The 20448-nt window shown below is 37.7% G+C and overlaps 1 protein-coding gene across 3 annotated transcripts in view; it reads left to right on the forward strand.

The window, feature by feature from the left end:
- RET (ret proto-oncogene) overlaps positions 1 to 10062 on the forward strand; it is a 124191-nt gene extending 114129 nt beyond the window's left edge. For 2 of the 3 annotated variants that reach the window (XM_074958690.1, XM_074958688.1), the window contains exons 17-20: positions 790 to 927; positions 3330 to 3429; positions 5211 to 5358; positions 7279 to 9106. In XM_074958690.1, the coding sequence (XP_074814791.1) occupies positions 790 to 927; positions 3330 to 3429; positions 5211 to 5358; positions 7279 to 7436 (544 nt within the window). In that variant the 3' untranslated portion in view covers positions 7437 to 9106. Of the gene's footprint in view, positions 1 to 789; positions 928 to 3329; positions 3430 to 5210; positions 5359 to 7278; positions 9107 to 9401 lie in introns of those variants that run through there. The other variant, XM_074958689.1, reaches the window with a different exon arrangement.
- Positions 10063 to 20448: the final 10386 nt, after the last annotated feature.

Below are 20448 nucleotides of genomic sequence, written 5' to 3' on the forward strand. Positions count from 1 at the left end.
GGGCCTAATTCCTCTAGGTCTCTTTTTAAAGGTGGAGCTCTTGCATAAAAATCAGACGGCAAAAGTGAATGTTTATTACACTTTGTACATAACTCTATTCTCAGAGATATCCCATCAAACCTGAGTGGAAAAATGCACTGTTGCCTGCTTTCCTTCACCCCGCATTGTGAACACTGAAATCCTGGGGGGGTTGAAATGGGGTTCTGGATTAGATTTTGGTTGCTCAAGCCTCTCTCTCTGAAAGAGGGCTTCCACTCAAGAAAGGAACCTTTTTTTTTTTTTGGCCTTTGAGTCAAGGCCTTTCTACTAGAGCTGGTCCAAAAGTGGATAGAAAAATTGACTCAATTTTTTTCCCTTTTGAAAAAAAAAATCAAAATGTCACCATTTTTTTTTTTGTGCATTTCAAATTTCCAAATAGAATTGACCAGTGCTGCTTTCTGTATTCGGCCAAGAACAAAATTAAGGCCCTGATTCATTAAACGAGCACAAATAAGCCTATTAAAATAAAGGGGGTCATTTAGGTAAAATTAGACACCTGCATGCAAAGACGGATGGATTTGTGGTTGATGCCTTGGTCTGTCTTGTCTATTTAGAATGTAATAGATGGGGGCAGGGATTGTGTCTTACTATTTGTGCATACAACACCTAGCATAATGGAAACTTGATCTTGGAACCTTTAAGTGCTACTGAACTATTTGCTGGATAGGGGCCATGTTAAGCTCTTAAATCCTAGCAATTCAAGTGAATGTTTCCTTCCTTCCTTCCTTCCTTCCTTCCTTCCTTTTTCAGCTGGTCATTTGGAGTTCTGCTGTGGGAGATTGTAACCCTGGGAGGTAACCCTTATCCTGGAATTGCTCCTGAAAGACTCTTTAACCTCCTGAAAACCGGCTATAGAATGGAGAGACCTGAAAACTGCAGTGAAGAAATGTAAGTATTTCTTGCTTTGTTTGGATTAATAGAAATATCCTTGAACAAAGGGAGGAAACAGTGTAAATAACAGCCATCTCCAGCATGACTTTTAGAGAAGTCTGAGAACAATCTAATAAAAGTAAAGAACTCTGACATCATAAAGTGGCAGAAAGCTGTGGTGACAATCTGTGTTAAATATGCACAAAAAGAAATGCAGTCCCCAAGTGCCTGCAGCTATTGCCAAAATACCTGCTGAAAATTGGATAAAGTACTCATCAGGCTAATGAAAAAGTGTCAGTTGAATATTCGGAACTTGTGGCTGGGGAGGGGAAATGCATCTAACATAGTGATGATTGACCTCTTCAAGATGTGTTGAAGCACATCCAAATACTGGGAACCCACTTTCCTGAAAATAAGGAAACTTGCCCCAGCAAAATTAAATATTTTAAATTTTCACCTGTCTTCCCTTCCTCAAGCATTCACTTCTAAGGTCCCCTTTCCCACCCCCAATTATGTTCCATTGTTTATACTTTTTTGAGTTACTCCCGTTGCATAAGTTTGCGGGGGAGGAAGGGTTGATGGCTTTATTGCTGTTGTCGCTCTCAGATGGACAACCTGGGTAGACGTTTATCCTAGGACATTAAAGACTGCATTAAGATGAACCACTTAAGACCCTTTTTTCTATGCCTGCTCCAAATGATCCAGTCTAGCAATGAGGGGGCGATGCATAACCATACCCTTTTTTTTTTATATAGGTATGCAAACTTTTCTGACGCAGTTCACTCCATCTTTAATATAATAATTCCCAAAAAAGTGAGATTAGAAGAATCTTATTTAGGTTGTAAAGTCAAGTGCTAAAAAGTTAGGAAATGCCAGATTTATGGTTTCCTGGGCAGCCTTAATTCAGCCAGCCTATGCACATGTGTTTTTGAGACAGTCTTTAATGACATGATCACATAGTATCATAATGCATATGCCCAAGGGGGAGGGTGTGAATTAAGGTTGTACAGCCAATCATATATCTGGCATTTTTTAACTTTCAAGTGCTTGAATTTGCAACCTAAACAGCATTCTTATAATTTAGGGTTCTTTAATATAATTTCAAAAGGTTTTTTTGTTTTTGTTTTTAAGGAAAAAAGTAAAACCACTTTCTTCTGTGAACAGCTGAGCACGATCAGGGTTTGAATCCTGAACCATCAGCACTGCAGCAGAAGTCATTTAAGCTATAGATCTAACTACGTTATCTGGGTGGGCTGCTGAGTCCAGAAAGAGTGGTCATGGGGGAACTCAGCCTGGCCCAGTTCATTCTTTCTTTCTCTTCCCTTCTGGGAGCTGGGGGAGCTTCTGCCCTATTTGGTGTCCGCAGAGGGAAGAATGGGCCACTCGGTCCAGGTGCTGGATCAAGAGGAGGGAAGCCCAGTCTAGGTTTTTCTCCTCCCCGCAACTACGGCTGCTCCCAGCTATTCCCAGAACAATGTGGTGATGCTGCTGATTTGGTGGCAGTGGAGCTTGGGCTTAGAATATTCATGTGTTCAGTTACTATTTTAGCAGGCTGCCAACATTTTCCTGAGGAAGGAGAGCAGGAGAAAGGAAATTATTTTGAAAGCTTATATCTCAGCAAAAGCTGAATGGAATTTCATACAACAAAGAGAAAAGTACTTCTGTAGCCAGAGGAACTTTCCCCTGCCAAATACCAAAGGCAAACAATGGAGATGTGAAAGTTTCTCAAAGGAAAGGTTGCAAGAATCTTGTAGGTGGGAAGTGTTAGGCAGCCTAAACATTGGTATCACTATCAACTCCCCCTGTACTGGTTGTTTTGTTGTTCTTCCAGGTGACCATCTGAGAAAACAGAAGTCATAGGAGAAGTGTAAGGGTGTCAGCAGGGAGGTGTGATTACCAGCGTAAGTAGGCACTCGCCATACCTCAGCTCAAACTAGTGTGTTAAAAATAGCCGTGTGGAGGTTGCGGCACTGAAGCTGGGCAGGCTTGGGGTTGAGGGGCTAGCCCACGCCACCACCAGTGCCACAAAGTTCACACTGCCTTTTTTAGAACAAGAGCTCGAGTTGAGCGAGGGCGAGAGTCTACCCACGCTGGGAATCCCACCTTCCAGCAGCAGTGTAGACTTATTCTTTGACACCAATTTTGCAAAGAGATCCACATGCCTGGGCCTTTATTTACACGCGGCATCTCCTGGGAGTAAAGGTTCACTCCTGTGACTCTCAGTGCAGTATTAGGGCCTCGTCCCATGGAGAAATTGTTTAGCTACATAAATAAGAAAAAGGAAAGATTGAGATATTTCTTTGAGTGGCATTCACAAAAGTGTCCAGATCACTGTACTGTATGTAGATTTATTTGAGCAGAAAGGAAAACCAAACCATTTGTGAATGCAGGAGCTTATTATGTGTTACTTTGGTTCATAGGTATAACTTGATGCTGCGATGCTGGAAACAGGAACCAGATAAGAGGCCAACCTTTGCTGACATCAGCAAAGAACTGGAGAAAATGATGGTGAAGAGTAGGGTAAGTCTGCTGCAAGCTGAGTTTTGCACAGTTAATGAAAACTAGTAGGGAATGTTAACAATCCAAAGAGCTTGGGTGTAGCACAGGGAAATAAGTTTCTGATAAGAAAAGTTCTGATTTTGATCAGGATTAAAGGCATCCAAAAACCTTATTTCCTCCAGATGGCAGAAAGCTTTCCAAAAGCAGTTCCATCTTTTTTTTTTTTTGTATGGTGATTTTGAAGATTTCAGACCTAGAAATGTTGTGTGCTTGATTATTTTACCACTTAGTTTCCTTAGTATTGTTTCCAAATGTATTGTTGCAGAGTTAATTTTAATTTGCATTACTCAATAATTAAGCAATAGGAAGCCTCAAATTAAATGACTAAAATATTGCAATGTATTGTATCATTTCTGACTTGGGATGTCTTAAAGATGTGATAACAGCAACAAAATATTAAAGTGGTTTGGTTCCAAATCTGTCTACTTTAAAATGCATAATCTGATAAGAGATTTTCTTGGGATTTCAAAGGACCTTATTGTCAGTGTGGAGCCTTTACACATCCTCATCTAGGACTTCGTCTTGCACACTGCTGAGCAGTGTCGTCCTGATCCAGGAGAACACCTATGCATGCGCTTAATTTAAAGCCCATGAGAATCTCCGTCAGTACCTTGCAGGATCGAGTCCCTAGTACACACTGCAAATATATGTCCACCTTAGTGGACATTTTCCAGTATTCATACTTGTACGTGCACTTATTTGATACGGCTTAGGCATGCAAATTCTGTCAGTGCAAATGGAAGTTTTTCATGGAAAAATCCGGTGATCTATGTGTGCTGGAAGAGGGCATGTGTAGCTGAATGAGCACACATAAGAGTACATGTGCACACAGAAGTAGAGGCTGGTGACTAAAAATAAGTGTGTGTATGTACTTATATATTTATAAAATCCTTGTTTTACAAAAACATTAGAAATCTCCAGCAATAGTTACTCTCTAGGTAATGTTGTTCTCTGTTACAAATCCAGCAGAGGGAGAACATATGAACTAGCCCATTCTGCGCTTGGGCATGTGTTCCTGGGCACAGATTAAGAAGTGAACAGAAGGGAGCCATTATGCGCCTATAGGAAAATTAAAAAATCAAAGTTAAATCAATGGTGGTGAAAGGCAAAGTAAGAGCAAAGTTTTATTTTTTGAGGTTCCAAAAGGCTATTACAAGAGCAATATATTGAACTAAAAGTAGATTTCCAACCCCAAAAGTTGTCTGCTTTGTATGCCGCATACAGACAGAATATCTGGGATAATCTAGTGACTGGACAGTAACACTGAACTGGGCAGTGTTGTCTGAAATGGTTATCATAGTTAAAAACAAAACCACCAGCATCCTGAACAGAACTGTGGGCCAAATGCTGCAAAATGGTGAGAACACCTTCCAGGCATTGTTAAGCACCCTGTCCTCCCATTGAATCGTAGGCTTAGAGGAAAGCTGAAGTTAAAGCATATCTATCATATATAGATTTTTGAGTGCTGTGTTGACTCGTTGGCAAGCAGCATTCAACAGGAGAAGCACTAACTGAGCATGTTTCTATTGAACCATGTCTAGTGTTTCTGCAAACAAGTGCATTGCCAAGGACACTACTCTTGCAGAAAACAGGAGATTAAGCAGCTGGTATTCTCTATAGAAGGGCCCACTTTGAGTTTGCAGTTGCCCAGTTTAGGGAGCCCAGAAATTTGTTAGCAACTGTAACTGAGGAATGACTTTGTTGCTTATTGTAACCTAGCCTTTTATTTATTTATTTGGTAGGACTACTTAGATCTTGCAGCTTCCACACCTGCTGACTCCTTACTTTATGATGACGGGCTCTCAGAAGAGGAGACACCACTCGTGGACTGTAATAATGCTCCCCTCCCTCGAACCCTTCCCTCCACATGGATTGAAAACAAACTCTATGGTAGAATTTCACATGCATTTACTAGATTCTAGCAACACACACAAAAAGTGAATTTTTTCTTCTGCACTATCTTCAGACTCTGTAACCCCATTAGAGTGTTTCTTGTGTGAATGAAGCCAATCAAAATTTGCTTGGAAAGCTTTTTTTATTTGTAAATGTCAAACTTTGCATCAGGATTATACTTTAGGCGTCTTGCAGCTGTGTTTAAAAAAAGATTAAAAAAGGATGTGAAAATAAGTAAAATCACCATATATATCTATATCTATATATCATATGATAAAGAGAAATAAATAGATCAGGGAAGTACTCTCAGGGGAAATTTTAAAAGGCTAAGAACCGAATATCCAATTAAAATAGTCTTTTGTGTTGGGGGGTGGAGTTGGGAAATATGTTAGATTCTACATCTCTAATTTAAGTAATAGATTTAAAAAAAACATTTGCTAAACATTTTGGGGGGGGGGGGCTCAGTTGAATAGTGAGGCCCAATTTGTTACAGTTTTATGTTTATCCAGACGGATTTCTGAATGTCAGCTGCTGCTTGGCCAGAAATTTCTGCTTAACATGACATGGGATGGGATCAGGTTACAATTTACAGAAGACGGGAGACTGAGGGCATCTATACAGTCTTTTGGAAATTGAATTGGTGATAGCCACTGTAAAAATACTTTTAACTGTTTTCACATCCTTTGGTTTATCATGCAAATGTCAGCACTAAGCCCTGATTGAATGATGTAGCAAGTGTTTTGAAAAGGAACATGTGCTTTCATATTGTGGTGGTGAGATGGACAGTAAAAATGGTTCTTGCCAAAACTCCTATATTTTGTTTCCTGATTAAATATTCTACATGTTTTTGGCTGTTTACTAACTTCAAAGATAATTTTTTTTTCATTCTTCAAGCAGTAAAACTTTTTTAAAACCTGAAGCTTTTCCATTACTCTATGTATTTGTAATTAGTAAATACCTTTGGGTCTTTTTTTCCTCTGCTCACCGGACATGACTTTCAAAACTAGGTGCCCAAAGTTAGGTTCCTAAATACATATTTGAGATTTTAAATAAGTGGTCAGCTTTTCAAAAGGTTCCAATTCAACAGTTCCCAGTGAAGTTCCCATTGCTGAATGCTTTTGAAAATCTCGGCACTTATTTAGGTGCCAAAATAGGCAATAAAATTAGGCTTCTATTTTTGAAAATGTTGGCCTTGGTATGTTTTTGCATGTAGTGCTGGATCTGCAAGATGCTGAGCACTCTGGGCCCAGTCCAGCAAAATATGTAAGCATGACCTTAACTCTACATTTATGAGTAGCACACTGATGTCAGTAGGACTACTTATATGCTTAACTTTAAACCTGTATTTAAATATATAGCTGGATCAGAGCCAGAGTGCTCAGAACCTTGCAGCCCATTGTACTACTGGGAGATCATGATGGGTGATATGAGTCTCATCCTAAACCTATTGAAGCCAATGGAAAGACACCCATTAATGTCAAAGGAAATACTTTCATTGACTAGAATGGACATTGGGTCCTGCCTTAAATGGGCGTATTACTGCTTGGAGCATTGTATGTACAGCAAGAACTTCCAGTTGCAATAAATTCTCTGGCAAAGCAATTTGTAATTATGTTGTCATGAAACTATAAAATTGCAAAAAGTTGGAGGCTATCAGAAGAAAAATTAACAACTTTTATTGGATTATATGATATACACACTTTTTTTTATCAAGACAGCACTTTATTTGTTCAGGGTGTTTGCCTTCAGCAGAATTTGTGCTTTGGGGCTTTGAAACACAGTTTATATCAATTGATTGGGGACAAAAACCAGTGGTCTGGCTTAAAGTATTGAACGGAGTTTTGCCAAGGGCCTTACTGTCTGCACATGAAGTTATGGTTCTTCAGTGCAGAAAAAATTATCTGTTTTCATTTTTAGGCATGTCATACCCGAACTGGCCTGAGGAGAGCCCCGTTCCACTCACAAGATTCGATGGCACTAACTCTGTGTTTTCAAGATATGCAAATGATAGTGTATATGCTAACTGGATGGTTTCACCCTCAGCGGCAAAATTTATGGACAAGTTTGATAGTTAAAAATTTCTTTGTGAAAGGTAATGGACCCATGAGGGGAGCAAACATGCAAAGAATGGAAAGTCCATTGGCTCGTTCTTTGTACAATTAAAACTGGTTAAACCAACGTTAATTTCTCAAATGGCAAACTCTTTTTTGGTAGTTTCTCGAGTGGTTTTACGCATGATCAAGACTATAATTGATTATTTCCCCTTTCAGGAAACATATCAAACTGGATAAAAGTTGTGGTTCCAGTACTTATTTTTTTAGTCCACCATTCTGCACATAGTCCAATTTGGTAACTGTTTATTGCAAATGGCTGTGCACTTCATGCTTACAATTTTTTAGGTCAGCTGTCTTGCATTACAGCTTTCTTGGGTGGGAAAATGTTGTTGTACTTGAACTGCTACTTTTCTGGTTATTAACAAAAGGCCACTTGATCTAAGCATGAAGCACAAACAGTATATGTCGGGGGAAAAAACATTTGGCTCAAAATAACTGAGCTTACTATAGAATCCAAAGTGTTACCATGATGTTGGCACTAATGAAGCCTATATTTTGGTTTCGAAGCAAACATTAAGTAGCTCAGTAGGGAACTTGAGATTCAACATTTGAAGTCTTGAAAAGCTGTAAAAATGTCTTGTCTTGTCTTAATGAGAAAAGAGTTTGTTTTATTATGTTTAAACTATTCTTACCTTTAGCACAATGGAGATAAATTTGATACCAGATATGCTATATAGACTGATGTCAATCAAGAGTGCTCACCTGGCACAACTTATTTTCCATCACATCCATTTTACTCATGTTACAATGTCTGTTGTACAATCATAATTCTGTTTGAGTTCAGTGTAGACTGTACAGGATATTTTGAACTAAATTAAAGCAAAGAGATTTTTGTTTGCAGTCATGTTCAATGAGTTGGAGTCTTCCTCTAAGTTCAAAATCTGATTCTACAGTCCAATACACTGCTAACATAGGATATCACATTGACACCATTCCAAATAAATCTTCTGTCTTGCAAGTCACAAGTAAACAACTCTTTTACTTAGCATAGCTTATCTGATGATTTTATCATTAGTTAGTTAATTATTCCGTACAAGCAAGAAAAAAATCACCTGATTTTGTTAAGGGTAAATTTAATTCAAATGATGTGCAACAGTATTGACATGGTATTTAGGAGAATGATCTGACTCTTATAGAGCTTATATGGAAGGGGATAAATAGGTTGGCAGTACTTTTCTGTCTTTTATTTGTAATTTAATATTGTTGAAGAGAATATTTTTTGTGTTCTAAAAATGTTGGACCATAAACCCAGACTAACATGTTGTTACATGTGTAATGGCTATTCTTAAATAATCCAATTCTACCAAAGCTTGTTCCTGTCTCTTAAATTCCAGTTTAGCTGTCTTCATGTGTTTGTTTTGTGTGTCAGCACAATGTGTTTCCATTAAAGTCTGTGATTTCAGAAGTAAATGAGTCAGATTGCCAAAAACTTAACACAGGTCTTCATACATACAACGGAAGTACAGATGTAAAGCACTGTGTTAGTATTTAAACACTATTTTATAAAGGAATATTGTATTTTATTATAACTTGTTTTCAGACGAGCAGTAGCAGTGTGAATTTTTCTTTGTGTAAGCTAACTACTGCACTAGGTACTCTGTGCACAGCATAAAGATACAGACATGCATAGGAAGAGAAGATGTAATGAGTTTAGTTGTGATACAACAGTGGCCTCTCAAATGATTCTGGAGGTGTGGCACAGCCCTGAATACACTGTAACAATGCACGTCAAATAAGCATAAAATAAATGAAATGGAAAATTAAACCCCCATTAAATGGGCTTTTTCTTCACTGTCACTGAGAGAAAGAAACTAAGTATAAATGCCGTAACAACATAAGGGAGGTCTACAATCAGTGACAGCTGCTGTGGTAGCTTTCAGTGTTACTCATTAAGTCTGGCCATACACTGTTTTCCCACTATTTCAGTTCATCAGTGAGAAATCCGAATTCTTCATTTGTCATGAGCAATCCGGAAGCATCAGAGAGATTTTTTCATCAGCGGAAGCATGTGACAGAAATTCCTGAACTAGAACAAAAGTCCCCCAGGCAGAGGTACTTTACTCCAGTTTCTAATCAGACAGAACCTGTGACAACAGTGTCATTCTAAGACAGGTGAGTGAGATGACAAGTGGTATTGAAATAACCAACTGATGGAGAAAGCATTGAGTATCATCATATTTCAAACTCTGAGCATCATCCCCTGGTTAGTTCAGTTCACCCCTATGAAAACTGGGGTTCCCAGTCACATTTATCATTAATTTCCTTATGCACACATCTGATATAGGCGCTGTATAGAACACAGAACAGCAAAAAGTAATTACATTTATGCCATAATTACATGCCGGCCCACTTTCTCAAGCAGAGCTGAATGAATGATTCACAATGAACAATTTATAATCCAACTAATTTAGCCTTCCTTATTGTTCTCAGAATACCTGTAAGAAGCAGCTTGTGACTTCCTTGCATACTTTCATTATTTAACATTTCTTATTTCCACACTGTAGGTTCATTGTGAATGGTTCATGTGGAGCATTTGATATTTGTTCTGTATTGGTTAGTTGTGGTTAAAGTCACAAGGTATTTCAATTCTTTGATTGGATGAAAACGGATGCACTTCTGGAATGAATACTCACACATGAAAATTCTAGTTTTAGTTCCCGCCAATGTTCGGGACAGTAAAACTCAATTACTTCATAACTTCTTAGATTTTTATTTTTAAGACCAGAAGGGGTCTTATACAGAGGTGTGAATACATGATCTAGCAGGCTACGAAATTTCCCCCAGTTCCCCCAGTACTGAGCCCAATAACTTGTATTTCCTTGCTTTCTCTCAGAAAAAGGAGCATGAGAAAAGCCAGCATGAACTCATTTATATATTTGAGGGAATAGTGACAGAATATTCTTCCAGCTCTACCAACATGTCAACAAAAACCACACCACATAAACATTGTACACTTGGGGTTCTGTAAGATGTGGCCAGCTGTAGAAATGGGTGAATCCAAAAGCATTTTTCTCTTTATAAACACACCAGGAAATGATTTAAATGTACATTTCTTTTCTATGTGCAAATGTTTTTCTTAGCTGTGATCCTCAAAATCCCTCATGTAAATGTATGGCAGCTGATACAGTAGACTGCAGCCTGTCACATATTTTAGACAACTTTACAAATATGCATTCTTACCATTAAATCATGAAGGGTCCAAGATGGGCATCCTGTTTTATTCATTGTATGTGGTAAAATAATATTAAATTGGAAATATAAAGTCTATACATACAGCTTATGGGTTTGTCCTTTTAAAAATAGTATTCAAGTACATACAATAAGACCATTTTTGTACTAATTGCTTACTATATTTAAAATTTTAAATCAGTCACATTTGAATAATACAAGCACTCAAATATTCCAAAATAGACCATTGTTTTATTTAAAAAAGTATATGATTTCAAAATGATCAAGCTAATTTGCCTTCTTCATTAAAAAAAATCCCACATTCTAAAATCTTGTATGCAAAATTACAGCCCACACAATTCTTAAATCTATTACAGGGTTTATAATGAAAACACTATGAAACTCCTAATTGTACACCAGCAAGCAGGCCCTGATATAGTATCACCATCTTCCTGGTGCCTTAGCCAGTCACATAATACTAGGTTTGATCTGTTTAAAAAAAATACAGTGTACCTGTCTGAAATTTTTTTTTCAAAATTCTACTGGAGATGCATGAAATAGTTGTGAATCTAGTCTGACTGACCTTAATCCACCCTAAATTGTGTTTTCCATATTGCCAGCCAAATAAGTGTGTAGGAAAGTGTGCATGTATATGTGTGCACGTGATATTCTCTATATAATCCTTTCTACATTATTTTATACCTATATAGAGATAAATACAATATATCATATAAAATGAGTACATATATACAATGGGCCTGGGTATAAATATACTTAAATACAGATATTATAAGCACATACACACAACTGGTGTCTTATACATAGCTTCTGTACTCTCCAAATGTTTAGTCCTGATTCTGTTCAGGCCAAACTCCTACTGAATTTAGTCAAGAGGTTGTGTCTGTGTAAGCATTGCATGATAGATCCAGCCAACAGTCCATTACAGTAGTCACCATAAAAAGCCTTGACAATTACAATAGTATTTGTGATATTCCATAATGCAAAGATAGGGATATTGCAAAAAAAAAAAAAAAACCCACTGTAAAGTTACTTTTATCTGCAAATACTGGTTGTACTCTTTTAATGATCATTTTGCGAGGCTAAAATGTATCAGTAAGGTTAGAAATGCTGCAAAGATTAGGTGTTAATGAAAATACAATAGATTTTATGTGTAAGGATGTTTTCTATGTATGAAAATGTTTATAGACATTTTAAAATGTATATATTTTTTGAGAAAAGAGAATTGGTAAATTAATTAATCCACAAGGATCTGCACTGGCACCAGAGCTGTTCAACATATTCATAAATGATCAGGAAAAAGGGGCAAACAGTGAGGTGGCAAAGTTTGCAGATGATAGAAAATTACTCAAGATCGTTAAGTCCAAAACAAACTGAAAAGTTACAAAAAGAGGTCTCACAAACTGGGCAACAAAATGGCAGATGAAATTCAGTGTTGATAAATGCAAAGTAATGCACACTGGAAAACGTGATTCCAACTAGCCATACAAAACAGTGGGGTCTAAATTAGCTGTTCCCATTCAAGAAAGAGATCTTGGAGTCATTGTGGATAGTTCTCTGAAAACATCTGCTCAATGTGCAATGGCAGTCAAAAAAGCAAACAGAATGTTGGAAAGCATTAGGAAAGGGATAGATAATAAATAAATAATCATAATGCCACTATATTAAATCCATGATACAGCCACATCTTGAATACTGTGTGCAGTTCTGGTTGCTCCATCTCAGAAAAATACATTAGAATTGGAAAAAGCACAGAGAAGGGCAACAAAAATGATTAAGGGTATGGAACAGATTCCATGTGAGGGGAGATTTAAAAGACTGGGACTGGTCTGCTTAGAAAAGAGAGGAATGGCGGGGCGGATGTGATTAATAAAATCATGAATGGTATGTGGAAAGTGCATAGGGAAGTGTTATCTACCCCTTCACATAACATATGAACCAGGGGTCACCCAATGAACTTAATAATCAGCAGGTTTAAAACAAAAATAAGGAAGTACTTATTCACAAAGTCAACCTTTGGAACTTGTTGCCAGGTGGTGTAGAGAAGGCCAAAAGTACAACCGGGTTCAAAAAAAGAACTAGATAAGTTCATGGAGGACAGGTCCATCAATGGCTATTAGCCAAGATGGTCAGGGATGCAACCCCATGTTCTGGGTGTCCATTAACCTCTTACGTCTAGAAGCTGGGGATGGATGACGGGATGGATCACTAGATATATTGCCCTGTTCTGTTCACTCTCTGAAGCATCTAGCACTGGTCACTGTTGGAAGACTGGGCTGGATGGACCACTGGTCTGATCCAGTATGGCCGTTCTCATGAGTTCTAAATTGGATGGTATTTTGCTAATTATTAATCTCTCACTCTGCTTTACAACTGGAACTGCAAAGATTAGACACATGCTTATCATATTAGCACGTTTTCAAAGTTCAAATGAACTTAGTAGGAGGTTCATTATTTACATTCACCAGGTTTTAGGCTTCTTACCACTAGTAAACATTTTCATCCAAAAAATCAAAACCTGAACAGTGTAGTTTCACACAGCGTGCATATACATGTGTGTGCATTTTAAAATTAATTGTCTCTGTTTTCACAATTAATTAGAGGATTAATCATTTAGCCATACTTCAAAAACCAGGCAAGACTCCACAAAAACAAAGTGCCATGTGTAGTGGATGCACAAAATGACTGTTTTATCATAAACTTCCCTTCCAGAAAACTCCCCTTAACTTCACTTTCACTTAAAAGCACAGAACAGTGCTCAAATAAATAAACCTAAGGGCCCAATCCTGCCAATACAATGTGAATAGCTTTACCTAATGCAAGCAGTCTCATTGAAGTCAATGGGACTACTCATGTGAGTAAAGATACATGAATAATGTTTGCAGGATCGGGCCCTAATAATGAGTTTTATTCCCCTGGAAAGGGTATGAAAAATATGGCTAGGAAAGGTAACTTATGAAACAGTAGCTTTGATCTAGGTATCTCTAGCCCTAAAATATTTTGCTATCCCCCCCAAAACAAATCCCTATCAGTTGACATACACAGACAGAGCATAGATAAATGTACTGTACATGTACAAAAGTGAAAGGAATGTTTATCAAGAACTGCTTGAGTAAAGCTGGATCATTCACAAATACAGTATCCATTACATAAATTGTTTCTTATGCATATTTCTTATTTACTAATTTTGTGGGAAGGAAGTCCAAACTATGACTTTCAATAACAGCAAATATGTTTTTGAAAGAATATTTTTCTAACAGTGGCCATGATTCCTTTGTTTATTTTTGTAGAGTGACATGATTTTTCTAATTTAACACCTTTTCATACTAAGAGATGTGTGTGTGGGCACAAGCTGTGGCATTTCCATTTACTAATGACCTTCTGCAATTAAGCAGAGTCACATCCATCAGCTGCGTTAAGACAATTAAGTTTGCCTTAGATTTACCTGAAGTACTTCACTCCTTAGTGGGCTAATACAGCACATTTCTTTAAAAAAATCCAGCCTGCTTGTATGATTTACCAGCTGTCATGTTTGAATGATGTGCTAGTCACAAATGGTAAGAACATTTTAAAATATTCTTTAGGTGTATTTTTGATGTTGGGAAAATAATTTTCAAAGTTTTTCCATTAAATGTGTGTCTCGAGTAGTCATAAAAACCTTTAAAAGGAGTGATATCACCTAATGTTACAATTATTGTATCAAACTAAGTGCTTGACCCTGTCCACGCTGAAATGGATTCATAGCTAGTAGCTGATTTTCCAAAATAATTGGTGAAACATACATCAGTGTGTTAAGAGAAGGATCAAACAATAAATATTTTAAAATTATTTCCTTATTCTATACTACAGGAAAATGTCTTCAAAAGTACTCTGCCTCACTGGGAAATGTGTAGAAGCTTAAACAAATAGTGAGAGTGAGTGATGTACATACTTTGAATACAAATAATGATGCTAACTCTATCTGTCTCTGGTGTTTGTTGGCTCCCAAATATAAAAGACCGAAATATATGGATGGTATTTTCAAAAGCCCTCAGTGTTGGCCTAACTCTGCTCCCATTGAAATCAGTGAAAGTTTGATCATTGACTTCGATGGGTAGAAATGCTGAGTGCTGTTGAAAATCCTTCCCAAAATAAAGATATCATAAGGATGGAGTTTTAAGTAGGAGCTTTCTGGCAGCATGTGGTAAGGGCCCTAGAGGAAAGCTTAATTGCTCATATTGCCAGTAGATGCCCTTCGGGCCCAATTCTGAAGGATACTCCTACTGCGATAGAGCCCTGACTCAGTAATGCCTTATGGGTAAAATATACCCACTAAAGGAGGCCATAGGCAGGGCCTTCTGCACCCTTTAAGCCATATGGGTGAATGCAGTCACACCAGCCAAATAGGGAGACCTCTTCACCCATGGTACAATTCACCCCCATGCAGAGGGCAAGCATGAGGCCTGGGCACTGCTTTAAGTCTGAGGTTCTGATTTCACCCCTAATGTGCAACAAGGGGGTAATGCTGTCTGAGCCTCAAGTAGGCAGAGCAGAATGGAACACTAGGGGTAGGGAAGGGGCCATCAGATGCGCACTTACACAGAGACAACGGCCCAAAACACTTGCATAAGATGAGCAGCTCTACGCATCCCGAAAGTGTTTCTACAAAGTAAACAGCTGACATATTGTGTACATCAAGGACCTGTTCCTGTGAAGTGGCAGATCATTGTGCCCTCCCAGTGATCTCAATATGAGTTAAGAGCGCTTAGCTCATCATAGGACTTGGTCCTCACTGCATACCAATCTCAATTTATGAAATAGACCTCTGTAAAATCACAGCTGTCTTGGGTCCTGTGCAACGTTCTTGATAGACCAAAAGAAACCCTCTGAATTTTAGGAGAGCTTCCCCAGATCTGAACCTGTTGTTGTAATTCTGGCTTGGATCTGCAACTAGAAGAGACCCGGTTTTGCATTTGGATGCGATGAATATGTATTCTCAAAGATTTTGGCTCAGGTTGGTAGAGATCTCATTAGAACAACTTATGAAACTTTGGACTGTCATACTCAAGCCCATGATCTTAGCCCTGATTTGGCTATGAAATTTAATCCCAGTCTAAACCTACTATAGATCCAAATACCACTTCTTTGGTCCTTCCCTCTTTTCACTGTCTGGCAAGATTTTATATTCTACCTGTGGTTTTTGGGGCCACTATAAAGGAGACATTTACATTTCAGGCCTGGTTTACACCTAAAACTTAGGCTGACCTCACTTCATCACTCAGGGCTGTGAAAAACTTCATGCCTCGTGTGACAGAGTTAGGTTCCCAACTCCCACACTGTAACGAAGGTAGGTCAATGGAAGAATTCTTCCATCAATCTAGCTACTGCCTCTTGGAGAGGTGGATTAACTACATTGACAGAAAAATCCTCTAAGTCACTGTCGTAAGTGGCTATGCTACAGTGGCATAGCTGCAGTGCTGCAACTGTGCCACTATAGTGATTTTAATGTAGACATTGAAAAAATGTGGCTTTCCCCTTGACATTACACCTCCTCTGAAAGAGGATGGGGCTAGCACTGCTATGTTTTTTATTCCTAACAGTCATATTTAACAAGTGCCAGTTTCACAGTTCTCTTCTCATTCACTGCATACAATTTACTACACCTGAAATATTTTTAACTGATAAACAGAACTGATTGAATAATTACGTACAATTGTTTGCTTTACCGAACATCTTGATGCTCCACCTGAACTTTGGAATAATTTTTAAAAAGTTATTTGGGAGGAAGGGAAAAATTGTCCCCCCTTTTTAAAAGATAAATATTAAGGGTCTGATTGTAAAATCCTTACATACCTAAGGACTCATTGAAATCAGTGAAACTACAGGTTCAAGAAAAGATTACTTAGGGCAGTAAGATTTCAATATATGGCTCTAGGTGTTCATCAATTCACTGCCAATAATCATACACACTTTAATACAGTATACTAGCAATATAGGAGGAGGTAAGAGATTTGGAGTGATCTCACAAAAAGCCTTAGGGCCATCAAAGTTCAGGGAAAAGATTCCCTTTGAAGTCAGTGGGATTAGGTACAAAATGATTTGGTGTATGTTGCTGGCAGACTGTCTGTCGCCAGTAAGGATTCTGACTCCACTGAAGGTGGATCATAGTGAACCTTCAAAGAGTAAGTAAAGGGATGCTCTAAAGTCAGTGGAAATAGTCCCCATTGACTCCAGTGGGCTTTGTATCAATCCCTGAGAGAGAGGTATAAGAAGCAGGAAGTTTAAACACACTGGAAATATATCTAAGAAATTAAAATAATTGTTTTGTTTTAAAATTAAATAGATTTTAAGGATTCAGAGAACCAACCAAAAAGACACAAGTAAATATTTCAATGCTGTCTTGAGGGGCCTTTCAGTAACAGTGCCAACGACAATTTCACAAGGAAGAGATTCTGCTCTGCTCTGTAATTTTTCGGGATTTGGATCTTGATTCAGGAAATCACTTAAGCACTTGCATAAATGCTTCCCTGAATAGAGATTCTGGGGCCTAATTCACGGATGACAAAGATAATTGAAATTAGTTTATACTTACAATTGTTATCAAGTATGAGACCTGAAAATCTCATCCAATTCTGCTATGAAAAATATAAACCTGCCTTCCCAGTACCATTTGTTAGACTGAATTGTGGCAAATTTGTTAAATCTTGAGCAAATAAGGATAATGCAGGTCTTGTACAAACACTACTAAGCACATTTTCATAACACAGAGAGACCATTTTTCACACTTATAAACAAATATGTATGTAATAAATTACATTTCAAGCCTATAAAAATTCATTCTTGCTGTCAAAAATTTCATGGATTAATTTTACAGCAGTTAATTATTTGATTAACAGATAATTAACTGAAATGAAATTTTTTATTAAATCATTTGGATTAGCTCAACTGACTTTGCTTTAAGTTTTACAAAACAATTGCCTCTGTCTTTGAAAACTTAGAAAAATGTGTCTGTTTTAAATGTATAATTAGGACAGTTATTTGTAGAGTGTTTTACCATTACAATTTTTTTACATTACGAATATAACATTAAAAATGTTATTTTTACTGCCCTTTGACTCTGAAGTGCCACTCAGAAGAATAGCTACAGATAAATCTTATTGCTGTAGTATGTTTTTAAAGTACTATAGGAATGTAACTATTGCCATACAAGATCAGAACATGGCTCATGTAGGCCCGTAACCTGCCACTGGCAGTGGTCAATAATTTATGTTTCAAGAGAAAGGAAAAGAGGGGGAAAGTACCCTCTAGTGCACCTTGCCAATTGTGCAGTTCTCCATATGGGGTCAAATATCTCCCGGATATCAATAGGGCAACAGCTTAATGTACATCCTAAAGCAGGAGTTCTTATTGAGCTCTTTATATTTTGCATAGCTATAATCCTCTTTACCATAGTGCTATTTTTAGGAAGTGTACTTTCAAGATTCTAAATCAGTTTGAAGTTTCCTGTAATGAAAAACCTTGTTAGTTGCATCATCATCGTGTTTTAAATGTGACTTGTTATCACTGCCAATACAGCTATGTCCTCAGCACTTTAACTACTGAAACAAGCAATCTCCTGGTAACTGGTGTAGCCTTGAAGTCTCCGCTGCATAAAGAAAGAAAAATGATTTTTCACAGCCATGGACCAAGAAATTGTCATTTAAAAATCATCCAAAACCTGTTATCAGAACACTTCAGAAGTCAGAAAGGCCTGACTTTACTTAACAGGCTGTCACATTGGCCTCTCTGTAATTTTACCTCCAAAAATAGAATGTGGTGGGGAGGAAATTGAGATGCTTCCAAAGCTGAGAGTTCTATACTTCTGGTCCACATCTTCTGATTAGCCCCAAATTAATTTTTTGAAATGTAAAGTCTTGCTTTAGACTAATCTGATTGGGAAATTCTTTTTTAACCATACAAGCAAGGAGTCAAGAAATTCATGGGCTCAGATCATGGACCATATTTTATTCTTTGTCCCTTCATCAGAAAAGCCTTTTTTGAAACAATGACTGCAAACCGATAATTAGAGCATGCCCTGTGCTGCAGGTATGCAGATCCAAACTTCCCCAAAGTGCAGGGACATTTGGCTCTGGTGTTCCAATTTGGGCCCATCTCTACTAATTTTAAAACACAAATATCCTTGGTAATAAAAACAATGCCACGATATTAGATTATGGAAATGTTACCTGAAGAATACTAAAACTAAATGTATTTAACATATAATATTTTTTAACAATTGGCCTATAGGTAACATTGTTCTTTTATTACTTGAACTCCTCAGACACAAAACTTAGTTTGTAAATGAAGTAATTGAAGTTTGGAGTCAAACTGCAGAAGTTTTGTGGGCAGTTTAACCCCCTGCCTCACAGTTAACGGTTCCAACAACATTGCCATGGATTACATGTTTACTTTCAGAAACTCAATAGCATAGAAATCATTGTGTGGCCTTACTATTCCATTTCAGTGAACAGATTAAGAAGCTTTTTGTCTTTGTGCCTGCCCATTTATAAATAAATCTGTATTATATATAAAAAAAGGAACAATGTCATGTACAAGCTGTTAATTATATCAGCTTGGATCTGGTCTCCTGTATATTGTACATTTTTGTAGGTTTTTTTTTTCATAAAGCTATTTTTTCTGTGTCTGTTGGGCAGATGTAATGAGCACAATGCTGATTATGCAATAAAATCTATTAAATGCTGATGTCCGTTGTTTTGTATTAAACCACAAAGCTACTTGGTTAAAACACCATGTAGTATCCCCTGTGCTAGAGCTACTGGGTGTATGGTATAGAAGCTTATTTTTTCTCCAAATACTTAAGGTTTGGTACTTAATTTTTTTGTTATAAGATAAGTTTTGAGACCTATGTAGAATCCATCATAATGGATGAAATCAGCAAATCCAGCTAGCATGGTATGCTGCCTCGCTCCAGAAGTGGCTAATATTGCTTCATAAGAAAGTGTATTTTAAAAGAAAGGAAAAGTAGTGCACTCAGTCATTTCTGCAATGATGTATTCAGGCTAACCAGAATTTCGTATGAAGTCTGAGATTTGATTACCCTGACTCTTTTTAGGCTGAGGAAGTTTTCACTATGTCTTTCATATTACTTAATACCTTACTCAATTTGTAAACGCCCAGTACAAGGATCTTCTCACAAGAAGCTCCTTGGAGAATTAAACCCTTAATCTGTATATTCATGGCAGGGATTGTACCTTCTCTCTGTTGTGACAGGTGCCTAGTCCATCTGGGTAAGGTGACAAGAAATAGTTAGACTTAGAAATAGTTTAGAAACAAGCCACTGTACTACTCTAGCACTGAATAACTGGACAGGATTGATGGTTTGTCTTATCAGACTGTTATACAAAATGGGGAATGAGTGGGAAGTAGCCAGGGCTCTGTGTCCCATTACACCGGCCAATACAGATAAACTCATGCCAGGAGAAGTCATCTGCTACTGGTGCAAACTAGTAGCAAATTACTTTCCTCTGAAGCAAGGGAGGAAGCCAAGGACCAGGCTGTGACTCTAAGTGTTGATTAGGGCCCTGCTCTGCTCCTGGGTTAGCACAACTGTATGCGTGGCCCTTTACTCAGGACTTGCAATAAAGCCCTAAATGCTAGATCTTGCAAGATCCTGAGTGATTCCTGAGTTTCACACTCTACTCCCACTGAGATAGTGGCATCCAGGACCATGCCCTGGCTGTGAGTACATTTATCAATTCCCTGCAATAATATTAGGGGCAGAGGAAGAAATTGCTTTGGCAAATGGGGA

This window comes from Natator depressus, chromosome 7, assembly GCF_965152275.1.
Source record: "Natator depressus isolate rNatDep1 chromosome 7, rNatDep2.hap1, whole genome shotgun sequence".
In the NCBI taxonomy this organism is placed as follows: Eukaryota; Metazoa; Chordata; order Testudines; family Cheloniidae; genus Natator; species Natator depressus.